Below are 14,549 nucleotides of genomic sequence, written 5' to 3'. Positions count from 1 at the left end.
CAACCTGAGGCTAGAAATTGAAACTTCACATCCAAAGCTTCCATCTCTGTCTCTATAAAATGAAATCTCCCTGGGGAAGAGCTTTAAGCCTTATTAGCTATCTCGACCCCAGCATGAACCAATGCATCAGATCCTTTCCAGAGAGGTGAGCAGCAGAAAGAAGGCGAGTGAGTGCATGAGTGAGGCACCTGGGGAGGGTGAGACAGGAGGGACAAGAGGGCAGTTCCCTGGTTTGAGGTTCTTGTCATGGGCAGGACCAGGTTGTTTCTGGGACTCATCCCAAGTGAGGTGCTCTCCCCAGGGCAGGCCACAGGCACCGGGGCCCCAAGCGGTGAGCAGGCTTCCTGTGTCCATCAGGTGTGGTCTGGGGAGCTGCCTACACCCACAGGGAAGGAGCAGCAGCCCCGCTTGCCCCGATGAATGCCATCAGGCCCAAAGAAGGCTTTGCAATATTTGAAAGCCCATCACTGGACAAGGAGCAAATTGGTCTAAAAGGCAGAACCAGGATTGGTGAGTGGCTACATTTTGTGTCTTTCCCCCCCTCCTTTTTTTTTTTTTTTTTAAGATTTTATTTATTTATTCATGAGAGACACAGATTGAGAGAGAGGCAGAGACACAGGCAGAGGGAGAAGCAGGCTCCACGCAGGGAGCCCGACACGGGACTCGATCCCGGGTCTCCAGGATCAGGCCTTGAACTGAAGGCGGCGCTAAACCGCTGAGCCACCCAGGCTGCCCCTCTTTTCCCTTTTTTGAACTGCATATAAAGACTCTTGAGCAATTAGAGCTGTTCAAAAATGGGGTGAGTTGGCTTGGGGGTCAGTGAGGCTTGTGGTGGGAGAAACAATGAAACAGAAGACGTGAGAGGGTCGGAAGCACGGACGGCTGTCTGGCTGGAAGAACTCGAAAGCCCCTCCCAGCGAGTGCCTGCATGTCTCCTGGGCACCGGCATCCTTGTGCAGGGGCACTGAGTGCCCTCTCCCTGTCTCTGAGGAGAGCACACAGGGCAGGAATCGAGAAGGCGTCAGACTCCACGGATGGAGCTGCGGGGCAGTAGAGGATTTGGACAAGCTGGGAACCCTGGGTTTGGGGTCTTCCTGGTATCTCAACTCAGCCTGGCTTCCAGAAGGTTTCTAGCATGGGGCTGCTGCACATGTTACTACCTGCACCCCATCAGACTCACCTCCGGAGGTCTTCGGGTGGGGGCACCCCTCGGCGCAGGTTCACCCACTGCTGAAGCTGGTTCATGGAGCTCTTGCGCTGGGCAATTTTGTCGGGGTTGGCACGTGGGGGGAAGCTCCGCTGGTGCCCCCCACTCTCTGAGTCCTGAGGCAGAAAAGCCGTGCTCCCTGGTCGGCTCGGCGAGCTATACTGCCAGCCGTTGGGCTGTGCAGGCCGATCCCCTCCCCCTGGGACACTCGGGCCCTCAGGGTAAGGGCTGCCGGGCTCTGAGGCTGGTTCCGGTCCGGCTTGGATGCCGTTGGCTTTCACCAGAGGCTCACTCTTGACTTCAGGCCTTTCAGGCTTCCTCTCGGCCTTCTCGCAGCCCCGGCCGTCACCCTCCCCTCGAGTCTTGGCCTCTGGCTCGGGCTTGGGGACACTATTGTGGGACGGCTGGTGGTGGTGTTTGCTAGGTGGGATGTTCTCAGAGTCTGGCTTCTCGTGGCTGCAGGATGCCAAGGGAGATGTTAAAGGGACTCCAGCCCAGCATGGAGCTGGGTAGGGGGTTGTAGACTGGGAAAGAAGGAGCGGAGAAGGGTGGGCAGGAAGGTAGCGACGGACATGGGATTCAGTGAATTCCAATTTGTTTCCTAAATCCCCCCATTTTGCCTTCTTGCTCCAGCCTGGGCGATCACTAGAACACCTATTCCAATCTTGCCTATGCACAGTGGGCCAGTTTTACCCTCCACGTCTTCTCCAAGGTCACTCTCTGCTTCCTTTTGCTGAGTGCATTGGATCCAGCTTTCCAAAGCCACGGCCAACCCTAACCCCCCCAGCCCTGTCTCCTCTACAGCCTGCCTCCGCTCCAGCCCCCTGAGCTCCATATACACTACACAAAAGTTTCATAGTGGCCACATGACATTTCAGCTATGAGGCCTGTTACAGGTCAGCCCTCTGTCCTATGCAAGTCCTTTCAATTCAGTGAGTCCTGGGCTCCCTGCTGGCAGAATGGGTGGGTGCAGGAGTCCCTCCCACGGCAGGACTGTGGGATCAAACAGAGCAGGCGCCAGGTATTGCCTCAAACAACCTCGGCATAGAGATGTGCGGGTTCCCTTCTCCAGAATAAGCTTCTTCCAGGACTGACTCCATCAGAACATAAGCTCCACGAGGTGGGAGCATGTAGACTTGTCTTCCCTTGTTTGCCTAGCACCCGACACAGCGCCTTCCACATATCTATTTACAGTAAATATTTATGAGTGAAATGAGCGAACTTCTGGAAGTGCGCCCCTCCGCTGAAGCGAAGACGGAATCTCGTGACAGCGTTTTCCCTGCGGCTGCCCAAATCCAACATCTTCAGGCATCCTTGTCGCAACACTGCCTGGTAAACACTTCTAAGACACTAAAATAGACTTGGAGTCTATACCATAAAACCTCCTTCCTCTGGATGCTTGTTAACATCTACCTTGAGGTAGGTGTATGTTAACATACATACTCAGTAAAGACAGGCCCCGAGGCTACGGGGCGGCAGGTGGGGAAGGGGACTGGGCACCATGGGCTAAGTGCTGGCCACTCATCCACCCCGTGAGGGAGGATTCTAACTGCCGTCTTCGAGGAGGGGAAATTCAGGCTGGGAGAGGTGAAGCAACTTACACTGCTATCAGTGTGGGCAAGGGGCCAAGTGGGGATTTGAACCCACCTCCACCCTCTTCCAGAGGTCATGGGCTTAACGTGCACATCAAGAATAAACGAGTGCATGACCCTGGCCTTTGGCTCCTGGCCAGGCCCCAATGAAACCTGACTTCTCTCTTGGCCTCCAGCAGCCCAGAGAGAAGAGGAAGAGCCAGTCAGAGGAGGAGAGGCTCCAGGCTCGGAAATCACTTAGCCAGGTACCTGCCGAGAGGCAAGGAGCAGTTCATGTGTTCTCAGGTGTTCTCAGAGGTTCAAGCCAGCATGCTGGGCTCAGGAGGTCATAGAGTGGGGTGCTTGCTCACTCCTCTTTCTCTGGCACTCCTCACACCCATGCCCGGTGCCCTGTTACTTACTTGTGATGCACAGCTTGGGGCACCGACTTCTGGGCTGGGGGGATCTGTACTCGGGCAGCCTCCCCCATGGCCTGGATCCAGGCCTCCTGCTCCTCGGGGCTCTCGGCACTGAAGAAGTAGGTGCGGACCCCAGCATGCTCGGCCTGTGGGGAGAGGCAGTGCGTGGAACTGGCCCTGGCCTCATCCACCCAGCATGTAGACACCTGTAGGGAGAGGACACACACATCCACAGAACAGGTGGTCAGGCAGGCTGTTCCCTTGACCTGTAGCTCTTTCCCCACATGGAGGTCAGGAGCACAGTGAGGAGGACAGCCTCCAGCTATGCTAAGTGCTCCAGCTGGCATATGGGCTAGCTCTCTGGACACCCCCAAATGGTCCAGTAGCCAGGTAAGCTTACCTGCCCCACCTGCGGTGATTACAAACAGGAAGGACAATTACCATGCCCACTTTCCCATCAAATTCCATCTTTGATTTGAAGGGCAATTACCCAATGTCTGGGAGAGATGCCCCCCCACCCCGCCCCCGGGGCACATGCCAGTCATGGCCCAGCTTGGCTTCTGAGGATCTCGTACTGTCTCTTCTGTGCAGAGAGACAGCCAGGCCTCCGTCTCCCTGCGCATGCACCGGACATGCACAGACAGTTAGAGCACGCTACCTAGTTGGCGGCCGCAAGCAGGTGCGGCAGGCGGGAACCCAGAAGAGAGCTCCTGTCCAGAGGAGGGGTCCTCATGCAGTCAGAAGGAGGAGAAGCAGAGAACAGGTCAACCAGACACCAGAGAGAGAGACAGAAGATGACGTGGCAGGAACGTCGAGCAGAGGGAAGTGGGGAGCCGTTCAGATCACCCCTTCTACTCGCTGTCGCCACTGGGGCCGCAGCACACAGCCATGTCCCACATAGCCCTCCAAGAGCGAGGAGTGGAGAGCTTGCCCCAAGGCAATTGGGGCTGTTGGCGGGAGGATTCAGGGCATCCCTGTGCTGATCTGAGCCCTGTTCCCAACCAGCTCTGCAGTTGCAAACGACCTAGGTTTTTGTTCTGGCCTGAAGTGACGTGCCTGCCTAACGGGGAGGGAAGCTCAAAGTTCTTAGGCTACAGGGAAGAGATGCTCCAGAGCTGAATTCTTTCTGGGACCTCAGTATACGCCCCCAGTGAGACTTTCAATCTCCCAGAAAAAGCAGATAGCCTGGTTTCTTCCCACTCAACACGAGAAATCCAAGGGATTAATAGTCTCAGATGTGAACCTCACTTCGGTCCCTGACCCCTCAGGTGTGAAGTCCTCAGTCTCTTAGGGTTGGAAGGAGAGAAGACGGGGCTCTCCTGACCAAGCCCCAGGGCTCTCCTAAGCAGCAGGGTCAAACCAACACCCTCCAAGTGCTTTCTCGGCTGGACCTTCACTCCACTCTACCACCCTCCCCCAGCACATGATTCCTTTCCAACAGGCGTCGTGACCCAATGACATCCTACTTCCCCCTAAGACTTTCCTCTGGATCCTGCCAATGTCTACCCTCCAGCAGGGGCCCCAGACTGTGGGCAGCTGCAGGGAGGTGCTAGCAGCTGGTGGAGCTATAAGGAGGCCTCTCAGGATTGAAACTGCACAGTGATACTGAGAGCAGGGGTCCGGGCAAGCTCTCTGGCATGGAGGCCACGGGGTGGTAGCTAAGAGAGAGACACAGGCGGGACTTGTGGGTATGACCTGGGGCTGGTGAGAGTGGGCAGCAAGTGAATTAGTTTGCTAGTGAGTGCCCTGTGTGTGAAGAACTGTCCTTTGGACACCCGTCACGGGGATACAGACGCTCTCTTTGCACTCGAAGAGCTCATGGTCAAGCTGGAGGACAAAACATGTCCACAAGGAAATGAGGAGAAAACAGAGGCATGAGAACAATGGTTTGCAGCAGGAGAAGATGGAGGGCCTGGGGAAGGACAGGGCAGCTGATGGGCAGCCAGAGGCGACAGCAGCCTGGCACCATGAGAGGGGGCCACAGAACTACCCCAGGGGGTGAAGTCCCCCCTGAGGCCTCATGGGGCTGGGTTAGGAAGAGGGTAAGGCGTTCAGCAGTAGCCGGGCAGGAATAGTGCCCAAGCTCATTATTAGCCAGCCAAGTGTCTTGCTTGGTGGCCACAACGGACAAGCCTCCCATCTTTCTCGGCTCCTCTCCTTTCCTTGGGAAAGGGCCACGGAAAAACCACAATTGTAACCCTTTGTGTGCCACCGAGCACCACCCTCAGAGCTGGGTTTTAAAGAGGCAGTGCCCTCCTGGCGGGTGGGGGGGGGCAGGGGAAGGAGGAGGGGCGGCTGGGCACATGTGGGTCAGCCACTTGGGACGCTGATGGCAGGCCTGCTGCTGCCAGAGTGCTGAGCCCAGCTGTGGATGTTGTCTGTGCACAGGTCTGGAGGGGAAGGTGAGACAGGCTGCTTGGCTGTGTGGGTGTGTGGGTGCGAATGTGCATAGTTGTTGGTTAAACAACCTGTTTCTACTTCCCCAGCTAGGACCTGGCTCCCAGGAGCCAGAGTTTTATTAATTGTTCATTCTGTTCACACCTCGGGCAGACAGGACCCTAGGAGGCTAGGAACTAATTATGTGCCAGAGACATCCCTCCTTGTCCCCTGGAGCAGCACCTGTGTGGGCTGCCTCTTTTTTTTTTTCCAGAACCAGGTGACTAGGTGTGAAGGACAGGAAGGGCAGAGTCTCTGAGGTCCTAGAGGCTCTGATGCTGACCTGGTGTTACCGGCAATTCCTATCATCTCACACCATAGCTTTAGGTTTTCAGGGACGCGGATAGTGATTCTCAACTAGGGGAGGGAGGGCTGTGCACTAAGAAAATGCATAGTTGGTATCGTAATTTTATATTTGGAAATGAAAAGGAGCCTATGGTCTTTGCATCATAAAATACAAAAGGGGCACGGGTATTTTTAATTGTTTTTAATGGGTCATGAATTTTTAAATGTGGAAAAACACTGGCCTGTGATGAGCCAGGTGCAAGCACATCTTTGATGGCTGGATCCCCCAGGGGTTCCCGGGGAGTGACACTGAGCAGGCGCATGAGGGCCGTCTTCCCGCGCTCATCGTTCTCGTCAACTACAGTCTGCATGAGGTTCACGTTTCTTGATCGTAATCAAACTCAACTCCTAATTTTCTCTAGAGGATGAAATCTGAGTGAGTTTGACAGGGGGTCTAGTTCCCTGGGCCCAACGTAGGGAGGATTCCTTTCTAGAAGGGATGTTAGAACCCCACCAGCCCACGGCCCCTGCCTCTGCTGCCAGGCCTTTGCGCAGAGGGTTCACGGGCTCAGGGTGAAGTACTTCGCTCCTAGGAAAACCCGTGGTACCACTGAAGCCCATATCTACCGGCCTAACCCGAGGAGAGCCACCCAGCTGACTCCTGAGAGAAGAGCCTCGTCCCAGCCTCACGACAGCCTGCACCAAGTCCAGGGACCACCGCCTACTCCCTCCTTCCACTGCCACTTGGGACTCCTTGAGGAGGCGGCTCAGGATCCTTCTCCATTCCCCACATGCTCTAGGAGAGCAGCCCTCCCTTCCCCCCTGGCCCGGGAGAAGAAGGCCAGCTGACCTTAAAGGTGTATTTTCGGCTGATGTTGTCTGAAGGCTGCACCGCAGCCACCCGGAAGCTCAGGAGGGGGATGCTGCCCAGGATGCTCTCCTCCTTCTCATCTGTCGGGTAAAAAGGCACAGGTGAGATGCATGTGCCTGGTGAGCACGTGGGCAGAGAGGGGAAGAGTCTATCGGCCCTATGATGATGAACAGCAATAGGTACTTGCTGGTCACGTACCCCATTTAAAGGGTAAGAAGGCTGAGATACAGAGAGGGTAAGTCATTTGTCCAACGTTACTTCAGCAGAGAGTGGTGGATTGGTCTTTGGACCCAAGAAGTCTGACTCCCAAGCAAGCGTTTTTTTTTTTTTGTTTGTTTTTTGTTTTTTTTAAGTAAACCTCACCCCTCTGTGGGGCTCAACCTTACCACCTCAAGATCAAGAGTCTCATGCTCTCCCCTTAGCCAGGCAGGCACCTCTCCCTGGTAAACATTCTTAGCCACTCTCCTCTCTATGCAGCTTCCCCCAGCAAGAAATTCCAACAGGGACACACATAAGAGGACAATAACAGGATCGGGCATGGCAGTGTGGAGAGTCCCCCCTTCGGCTCTGGTGTCTCTGGGGGGCTGTGTCTAAGGTTCTCCCAGGCACCCGACAGCTTGCTCTGTCTTCTCCTGCCAGGGCTCTGCCTTCCCCTATGTGGCCCCTGCAGAACCTCTCAGCCCTCCAGTTCCTGCAGCAGGTGAACAAGCAGGCTGCTACATAATTCATCCTGGATCTCCAAAGGAGCCTCAGGGGTGAGCTGGTCAGGACCCCAGCTGTCAGTCAGAGCCACAGAAGGTGGGAGGCGCTCTGTGGAACAGGTGGGGGGCAACTCCCCACCTCCCTGGAATAGCTCTTTCTTCCTGAGCTTAGAAACCCTGTGAGACCCTCAGTTAGGGCTCAGAGGGCTCAGGGATGATAAACTCATGGGTTCCCCTTCTCCTGTTCATCATCACGGATACAAGATCCTTGGCTTAAGGTCTGGCTTCCTGTGCAGAGTCAGCATGGCACCCAGAGGAAGGCTACGCTAGAGGATCAAGAGGAACCCGGGGCCAGGGACCCAGGGCGGCTTCAGGACACCTCCAATGTCCTCTGGAGGTGATGGCCTCCTGCCTGGTAGTGTCCAGGCCCATGTTTAGGGGGTCTTGTGAGGGCATCTCTCAGCAGATGGTGGCCCCCACCACAATGCCCTTCAAGCTCACAACCTTTAAGCTCCTACCCTCACGCCAGTCGCTGAGTTTCTCTTCTGCAGAGAGCCTGGCTTCCCTTCAGCTTCGGTCGTACTCTGGCTCCAGCCAGCCCTGGGTCCCAGAGGCCTGGCACCAGGGCCCAGGCCTGAGCAGATGCTTCTCCCCTAGTCTTAGGCTTTTTTATGTGACTGGACTCTGTCTCTGTAGCCCCTTCCTGGTTTCTGTTCTTGGGGTTCAGGTGGCCTACAGGTACAGCAGCATTCTGGAAGGTCACTGGTACAACCTTTGTTTGTGAAAGTTAATGATTCACAGAATGGCTCCCAGGAGGCCCAGAGAGGTCAGGGCTCTGCCATTCCCGGGGCATGGAGGAACAGAAACAGCCTCTCCTGCTACAAGACCATTTTACCCTTCTCTCCCTGTGGCCCCGCACTGGTGTGGCAGGGCTGTGACTGTCCTCCTTCCTCACTACGTCCCTCAGCACCTCCTTGACCCAACATGGCTGTACATATTTTAAAAATAACTTCCTAGAGTCTGCGTCACCAATGTTATTAGGTCTCTCTCTCTCTCTCTGAGAGGCTTGGGAGAGTGAGTGTTGGGGTGCACACAGAGCGTAGAAGCTAGAGGATTATTCATGTACTCAACACTAATTGAGCACCTACTACATGCCAGGCGCTGTTTTAGCTGTGGCCATAGCGTGAACAAAACGGAGATTTCTGCCTCCATAGGTCAGCTCAGACGGTCCAGGGGGACGGGAGGAAGAACAACACACAGGCTGGTCGGTAGGTCACCTGCTAGTAGTGACCAGGGACCTTCCACTTTCCTTTCCTACCCCACAGCCCAGCCCAGGACTTCACCATCTATCACATGACTGTCCTGTCTGCCCACTGTGCCCACTGTGTCCCCCATCAGGACCTAGAATTCCGCCTGAAACCTCGAGGGCTCCTGGTAAATATGGCTGAAGGTGAAGCAAGAGAGTCAGTATGTGAGTGAGCAGGCTCTGTCTTTATCCCGCCGTCATGCCCCACAGGTGCCGGAGGCTGTGGGGCATATTTGTACCCTCACCCCCCACCCCCACCCATGTCCACTGGAAGCAGACTCTGGTGATCCTGCAGAATGAGAAAGAGCAGTGGGCCCTGCCTTCCTGTGGCCCCGGCAAGCCCCAGTAGAGGAGCAGGCTCACCTTTATAGTAGAAGAGGCAGCGATCCACCAGGACAAACCAGCGCTTGTTCCACTGCTTCACCCCAGAGCTGGCCTACGGGACACATGGAGACAGGTGGAGGGGCTGTGAGCTGGGCATGGGAGAGCGGGTGCAGGGAAAGGGGGGCGGCACTAACTATAAGGCCATCCTGCCTCTGGCTGCAGCTCTGTCCCTGACAAGTGGCAGCCAACCCCCCTTGAGACCTCAGATACAGGAAAGTGACATTAGATTATTGTCTGTAACCTTCCAGGGCTGTCATCCCGGGCCTGTTTCTCTCCTGGAGAAGATAAAAGGGATGAGAGGCGAGCCAGGATGAGTGGGCAGAGGGTGGACAGGGAGGGCAGTGAAGTCAAGCTGGGAAGAATTAGTGGACCCCAGGATTAAGGACACACCCCTTCCTTCACAGCAAGAGGGGCCTACAGAGAATGAGCCAGTGGGATGCTCTGATGGGGTTGGCGGCCCAGCATATGTCTGTCATTCCATCTGCCCAGTAGGAGACCTGGCTGGATTCCCAAATCCGACACTAATTTTCCTGTGTGATTTTGGGAATATACTCAACCTCTCTCGGTCTTTATAAAAGTAGGAGATTCATTCGCAGAGATATAACCTCCCAAAAATAGTCCATAGGAGGTCACCACCTTTTTCTCCAGCTTCTAGCAAAACATGGACATTATTGTAACTACAGAGGCGTCAGAGTGATGAGGAGAAACTGGACAGCAGAGGAAGTCTCACCTGTTTGAAGAGCCAGCCCGCCTTGGTGACAGGTGCATTAAGATTACGCTTCATGGAGTGTGAGCGCTTCCCAAAGGCGATGGCCTTGCGGGACGTTCGGGTTGCCTGGGGAGCACACAGAGAAGCCTGCCTGACTTTCCTCATCTTTTCCTCTCTGCTCTCCCTGAAGGGGAGCTGTAGCTCTCTCCTCACCTGGGGTGTCCTCACGCTAAGAGAACCAGGTGTGACTCCTGGATCTGTTCCTAACCCAAGGGTACAGATTCCCAATTCTTTGACTCTCTTTCTTGTCTCTAAAATGGGGCTCAAAATAATAGCCTGACCTGTCTCACGCGGTACGGATTTCAATGTTGTTGTTGTTGTTTTAAGGAGAAAATAAGATTTCTCATTTCACTCCTGGGCTGTCTTTCTTCTATTGCCTGACTCCCCACCTCTTTCATAGTGCTTTCTGGGATCCATTCAAATGCCAGTAAATTCCCTGCATCATCATCCTCTTGGAGTCCTACTCACTCTCGAATGTCTGACATTGCAGGGAGCAGGGAGGACACACAGGGGTCCTCCTAGCTCCTTATTGCCACATGGACACTGTCATCCTTCCACATTCTGGCAATAATCTCTCTGGACGCATCCCTAATATTCCACTGTTCAGCTCTTCTCATCGCGGTCAGCTTCTAGATCATTCCTTCAGAGCCTTAGGACTCTGGTACCAATCATCCTATCCTCTTCATTGCTTGCTATCACTGGGCATTGTCCCTGATGATGGCCGATCCAATACCCTAACATTAGTACTGTGACAGCATCAATTCCAAAAGCATTTGCTGCTACCCTCACACTCACTCCCACAGCTGCACTTTTGACCTGGTAGGCGCCCATGCTCCTTCGCCACTAACATCTTCAATTCTGGTATTCCCATGTCCTGACGCCATCCAATCCTTTGGGCTTTCTCACTCCATTACTCAACACCACCACCTTTTTCTACTCCACAGGAGTCTCCAGCTCCTCGGTCCTTCCCTTTTTTTCTGGATCTATCAGCCATGTCCTGGTTGCAGTTATTTCCCTATGAAGCCCAGGCTCCACATTGGGAGAAGTCAACTGTACTCCCCAACACACCATCCACTGTCATTGCTGGAGCTTCTCAAAAACTCAAAATCCCTGAGCAATCATATCAATCATCCCCTTCCTGTACTCACAGCCAGATTATGGTCCATGATTATGGTTCTGCCAGATGAGTAGCACACTGCAGTACAGATGGGGTCAGCGCAGAGCCCCAGTCCCCAACCTCAGCCCCGCCCAGCCCTCTCATTTCACTCCCTGCCCTGCCTGACCCCAAGCCCTGCACCTGACACCCTCCCTACAATGGACCCAGCTCCACTCCATGGAGTTAGCCAGGCCATCAGACATGCACTTCCTCAATTTCACACCCTTTTACCTAGAAAATTACTGTCCTTACCACTGTTGCCTCTTTCTCTCCAATGTCAAAAGAAGAGCTGTCGCCCTCCTTTTCAAGGCTAACATGTTCCACCCACCATTTCCTGAGACTTTGCTCCATTGATACTCTCTTCTCAAATATGTCTTCAACTTTTCCTTCTCCTGAGCAAACACACTCAGTTCTCTCCATCCTAAAGCCTCAGTCTGTCGGTCTGTCCGTCCCCCTCTCACAAAGCCACACTCACCAGAACTCACCCTCAATCCTACGTCCCCTTCCAGTCCTCAGGTCCCTGCTTCCCCTCTCTTCCTCCACAGTAACAGGCTCCTGGGAAGAGTCCTGACATCCTCTCCTCACATTTACTCCTAAATCCCCTCTCCACCTCTTTCCTGAAGTGGCAATTGCAATGTCATTGGATTAAAGCTGCTCAGTCCTTGGCCATTCAAAAACACTGGACAGCGTGACTTTTCTGTCCTTCCTGAAATTCTTCTTTTGGTTTCTGTGACAGTATTCCTTCCTCCATCTGTGGCCGCTCCTTCTCAGTCTCTGCCTTTACTCTGTTGGTGGACATCAGCCAGACTTCAAATTCTCGTTTTTCTTGTTCTACACTGTCTATGTATCTCATCTATACCCGGTGCTTCGTCTACCAGCAATATGCTGAAAATCCTCTAATCCATATCTCAGACCTGTCTCCTAGCACCCACCCTTTTGTAACTGGTCATCCAACCAAGACTAAAGCACAAAACCAAACTCATCCTCTTTCTTTTTTTTTCTTTTTTTTTTTTTTTTAAGATTTTATTTATTTATTCATGAGAGACACAGAGAGAGAGAGAGGCAGAGACACAGGCAGAGGGAGAAGCAGGCTCCATGCAGGGAGCCCGACGTGGGACTCGATCTCGGGTCTCCAGGATCAGGCCCTGGGCTGGAGGTGGCGCCAAACCGCTGAGCCAGCCCGGCTGCCCCCTCATCCTCTTTCTATCCAAGCCTGTTCTGTATTTCTCACCTGGCAAATGGTACTCCAATCCACCCAGTTGGCCAAACCTGAACTCAGAACCCTCCTGGATTGTGACTTGACCTGATGACCTTACACAGTTCCCTCCTTCATCACTCCTTATACAACATTTGCACAGGGTGGATGAGTATATGTTCCTAATGGTTCTTGGACCTGTTCTTTCCTCTCAGGCCATCATCTCTTCCCGGTGTACACCTTCTATCACAAAGTAAGGTCACTCTCTAAAGCACCGTATCATCATGACACTCTCTTAACATTTCTTACTACCTCTCATCCTTAGAAGGGAATTCAGTTCCTCAGCACAGCACATGAGGACAGATCCATGGGATTTGCCAGGCCCACGACTTGCCTTCTGCTCTTCTAGCTGACGGATCCCTCGTCATCAGGCCAAATGCCTGGTGGTTCTCTCCCATGTCTCCTAACTTTGCTTACCTTGCTTTCCCATAGGGGATATGGGTAGCCCCATCTCCCTTGTCTCCTGACAAATCCCACTCATCCTTTAAGCTCCCTTGTCTCCTGACAAATCCCACTCATCCTTTAAGCCCAGGTAGGCCCTCTGACTCCACAAAACCTCCCAGACCCCCTCACTGCAGCGAGCCATCCCTCTTTTCTGCCATTCCTGCAGTCTAGAGCTTGTCAGACTGCAATGGAGCTGCTGGCTTCCCAGCTCCTTCTCTAGACTCTGAGCTCTTTGTAGGGAGGAACTTGGGTCTTGTGCATCTCTCCATCACCATAGCCTAGCAAGGTATCTGGGTACCACAAGCACTTAGTACATACTTACAGGCAGAAGGAAAGAAGAAATTGGGCTTTATTATAAAGTGCACCCTAAACTGGGGATAAAATTATTTTTTAAACTTTACTAGCAAAATTCCACATAAAAGGCTGGGATGAGGCACCTGAGGAAGTTATTCACCACCCGAAGAGTAAGCAAATCCTCAAATCCTTCCCTTCCTTCTCAGTGTGTCATCTGCCATCGCTTCACCTCTGCCCTGTGGCCTGGAAGCTGCTCCCAGAGTTCACCACTTCAGCCTTTCTCCTGCCAAGCGCTCCATACCCTCGCCTCCTTATCTCTCCATCACAGCCTCCCAGCAACGCTCCACCTCAGGCTAATCCAACCAACTGCCTTTCCTGCTTTCATAGCCAGGCTGGGAGCGGCGCTGGCAGAAAACCATACACATCTGTAGTCTGTAGCCACCCAGAGTCAAGACTATGACCTCAGATGATCCTTTGACATTATCACACATTATTTCATATGCCCCTTGTCAACCTCTGTTCCTGTTCTCCAAACCTCGGGCATATTCCCAAGCTCCAATGCCTCTCCATCCATCCCACTCCTCTCTGCAGAAAACCCTACCTCCTACTTCCCTGTAGCAGTTGAGGATATCAGATGGGAATGTCTTTAACTTCCTAGACCCGCAGCTCCTAGCTTCACGTACCTTTTTTATGCAGCTCAGAAGTGCCTCTTCCCTATGCAGGCTAATAGCACCTCTGCATCTGACTTCTGTCTCCACGGAAATGAGACTCACGGCTGTCCCCTTCCTCCTGAACCTATCTGCTGGGCCACTCCCCTTCCTAATCGCACATCTTGAGACAAAACAAAATGGGCCAAGAAGACTTCCTGCCATGTTGCATATCTTCTAGCTTTTAACTCCTGCCCCTCATTCCCCCTAACAGTCAAGTTTTTATTTTTTTTTTACAAATATAGATTTTTCAATATTTCAAATATTTCAGAAAAGTAGAGAATAAATTAACACTACATGTTGGGTTTCCTCCCCTTAATAAAACATGACAAATAGAGCTGAAACTCCCTCTGAGCCACTCCTCAATCTCATTACCTTCCTTCCTTCCTAGAGGCTACTGGTGACCCAGAACTAGTCTGCCTTGTCCATGGTTACATGCTTGTACTGCGAGCATGTACATCTGTCATATGGCTTTCATGTAGGACATTTCACATAAATGATATCACGGTCTTCATATTCTGCAACCTGCTTCTTACTCAACATTACATTTTCAAGATTTATCCTCCAGTCCAATTTAATTTTGGGAGAGCACTTCGTTGTATGACTACACCACCACTTACCGTCTGGTTCCTTAGAAGACTAGTTCCTCCTACTCCTCATCGGCTCTCCATCTCCCCTCCCATCTCTCCTTTAGCTCTCTCCAGCTGCCTTCTGCCCTCATCCTACCGCTTGTCACGGTCTCCA

At 53.1% G+C, this 14,549-nt stretch overlaps 1 protein-coding gene across 19 annotated transcripts in view; it reads right to left on the bottom strand.

Moving 5' to 3' along the window:
- PLEKHA6 (pleckstrin homology domain containing A6) overlaps positions 1 to 14,549 on the bottom strand; it is a 140,713-nt gene that overhangs the window by 28,068 nt on the left and 98,096 nt on the right. For 17 of the 19 annotated variants that reach the window (XM_077886785.1, XM_077886797.1, XM_077886789.1 and 14 more), the window contains 5 exons: positions 9,911 to 10,015; positions 9,160 to 9,232; positions 6,769 to 6,869; positions 3,201 to 3,403; positions 1,181 to 1,663 (listed from right to left, as the gene is read on the bottom strand). In XM_077886785.1, the coding sequence (XP_077742911.1) occupies positions 1,181 to 1,663; positions 3,201 to 3,403; positions 6,769 to 6,869; positions 9,160 to 9,232; positions 9,911 to 10,015 (965 nt within the window). Of the gene's footprint in view, positions 1 to 1,180; positions 1,664 to 3,200; positions 3,404 to 3,855; positions 5,376 to 6,768; positions 6,870 to 9,159; positions 9,233 to 9,910; positions 10,016 to 14,549 lie in introns of those variants that run through there. The other 2 variants (XM_077886804.1, XM_077886805.1) reach the window with 2 other exon arrangements.

Source organism: Canis aureus, chromosome 38 (genome assembly GCF_053574225.1).
Source record: "Canis aureus isolate CA01 chromosome 38, VMU_Caureus_v.1.0, whole genome shotgun sequence".
In the NCBI taxonomy this organism is placed as follows: domain Eukaryota; kingdom Metazoa; phylum Chordata; class Mammalia; order Carnivora; family Canidae; genus Canis; species Canis aureus.
The sequence above is the reverse complement of the archived record's forward strand: the minus strand, read 5'-3'. Positions and strand labels throughout refer to the sequence as shown.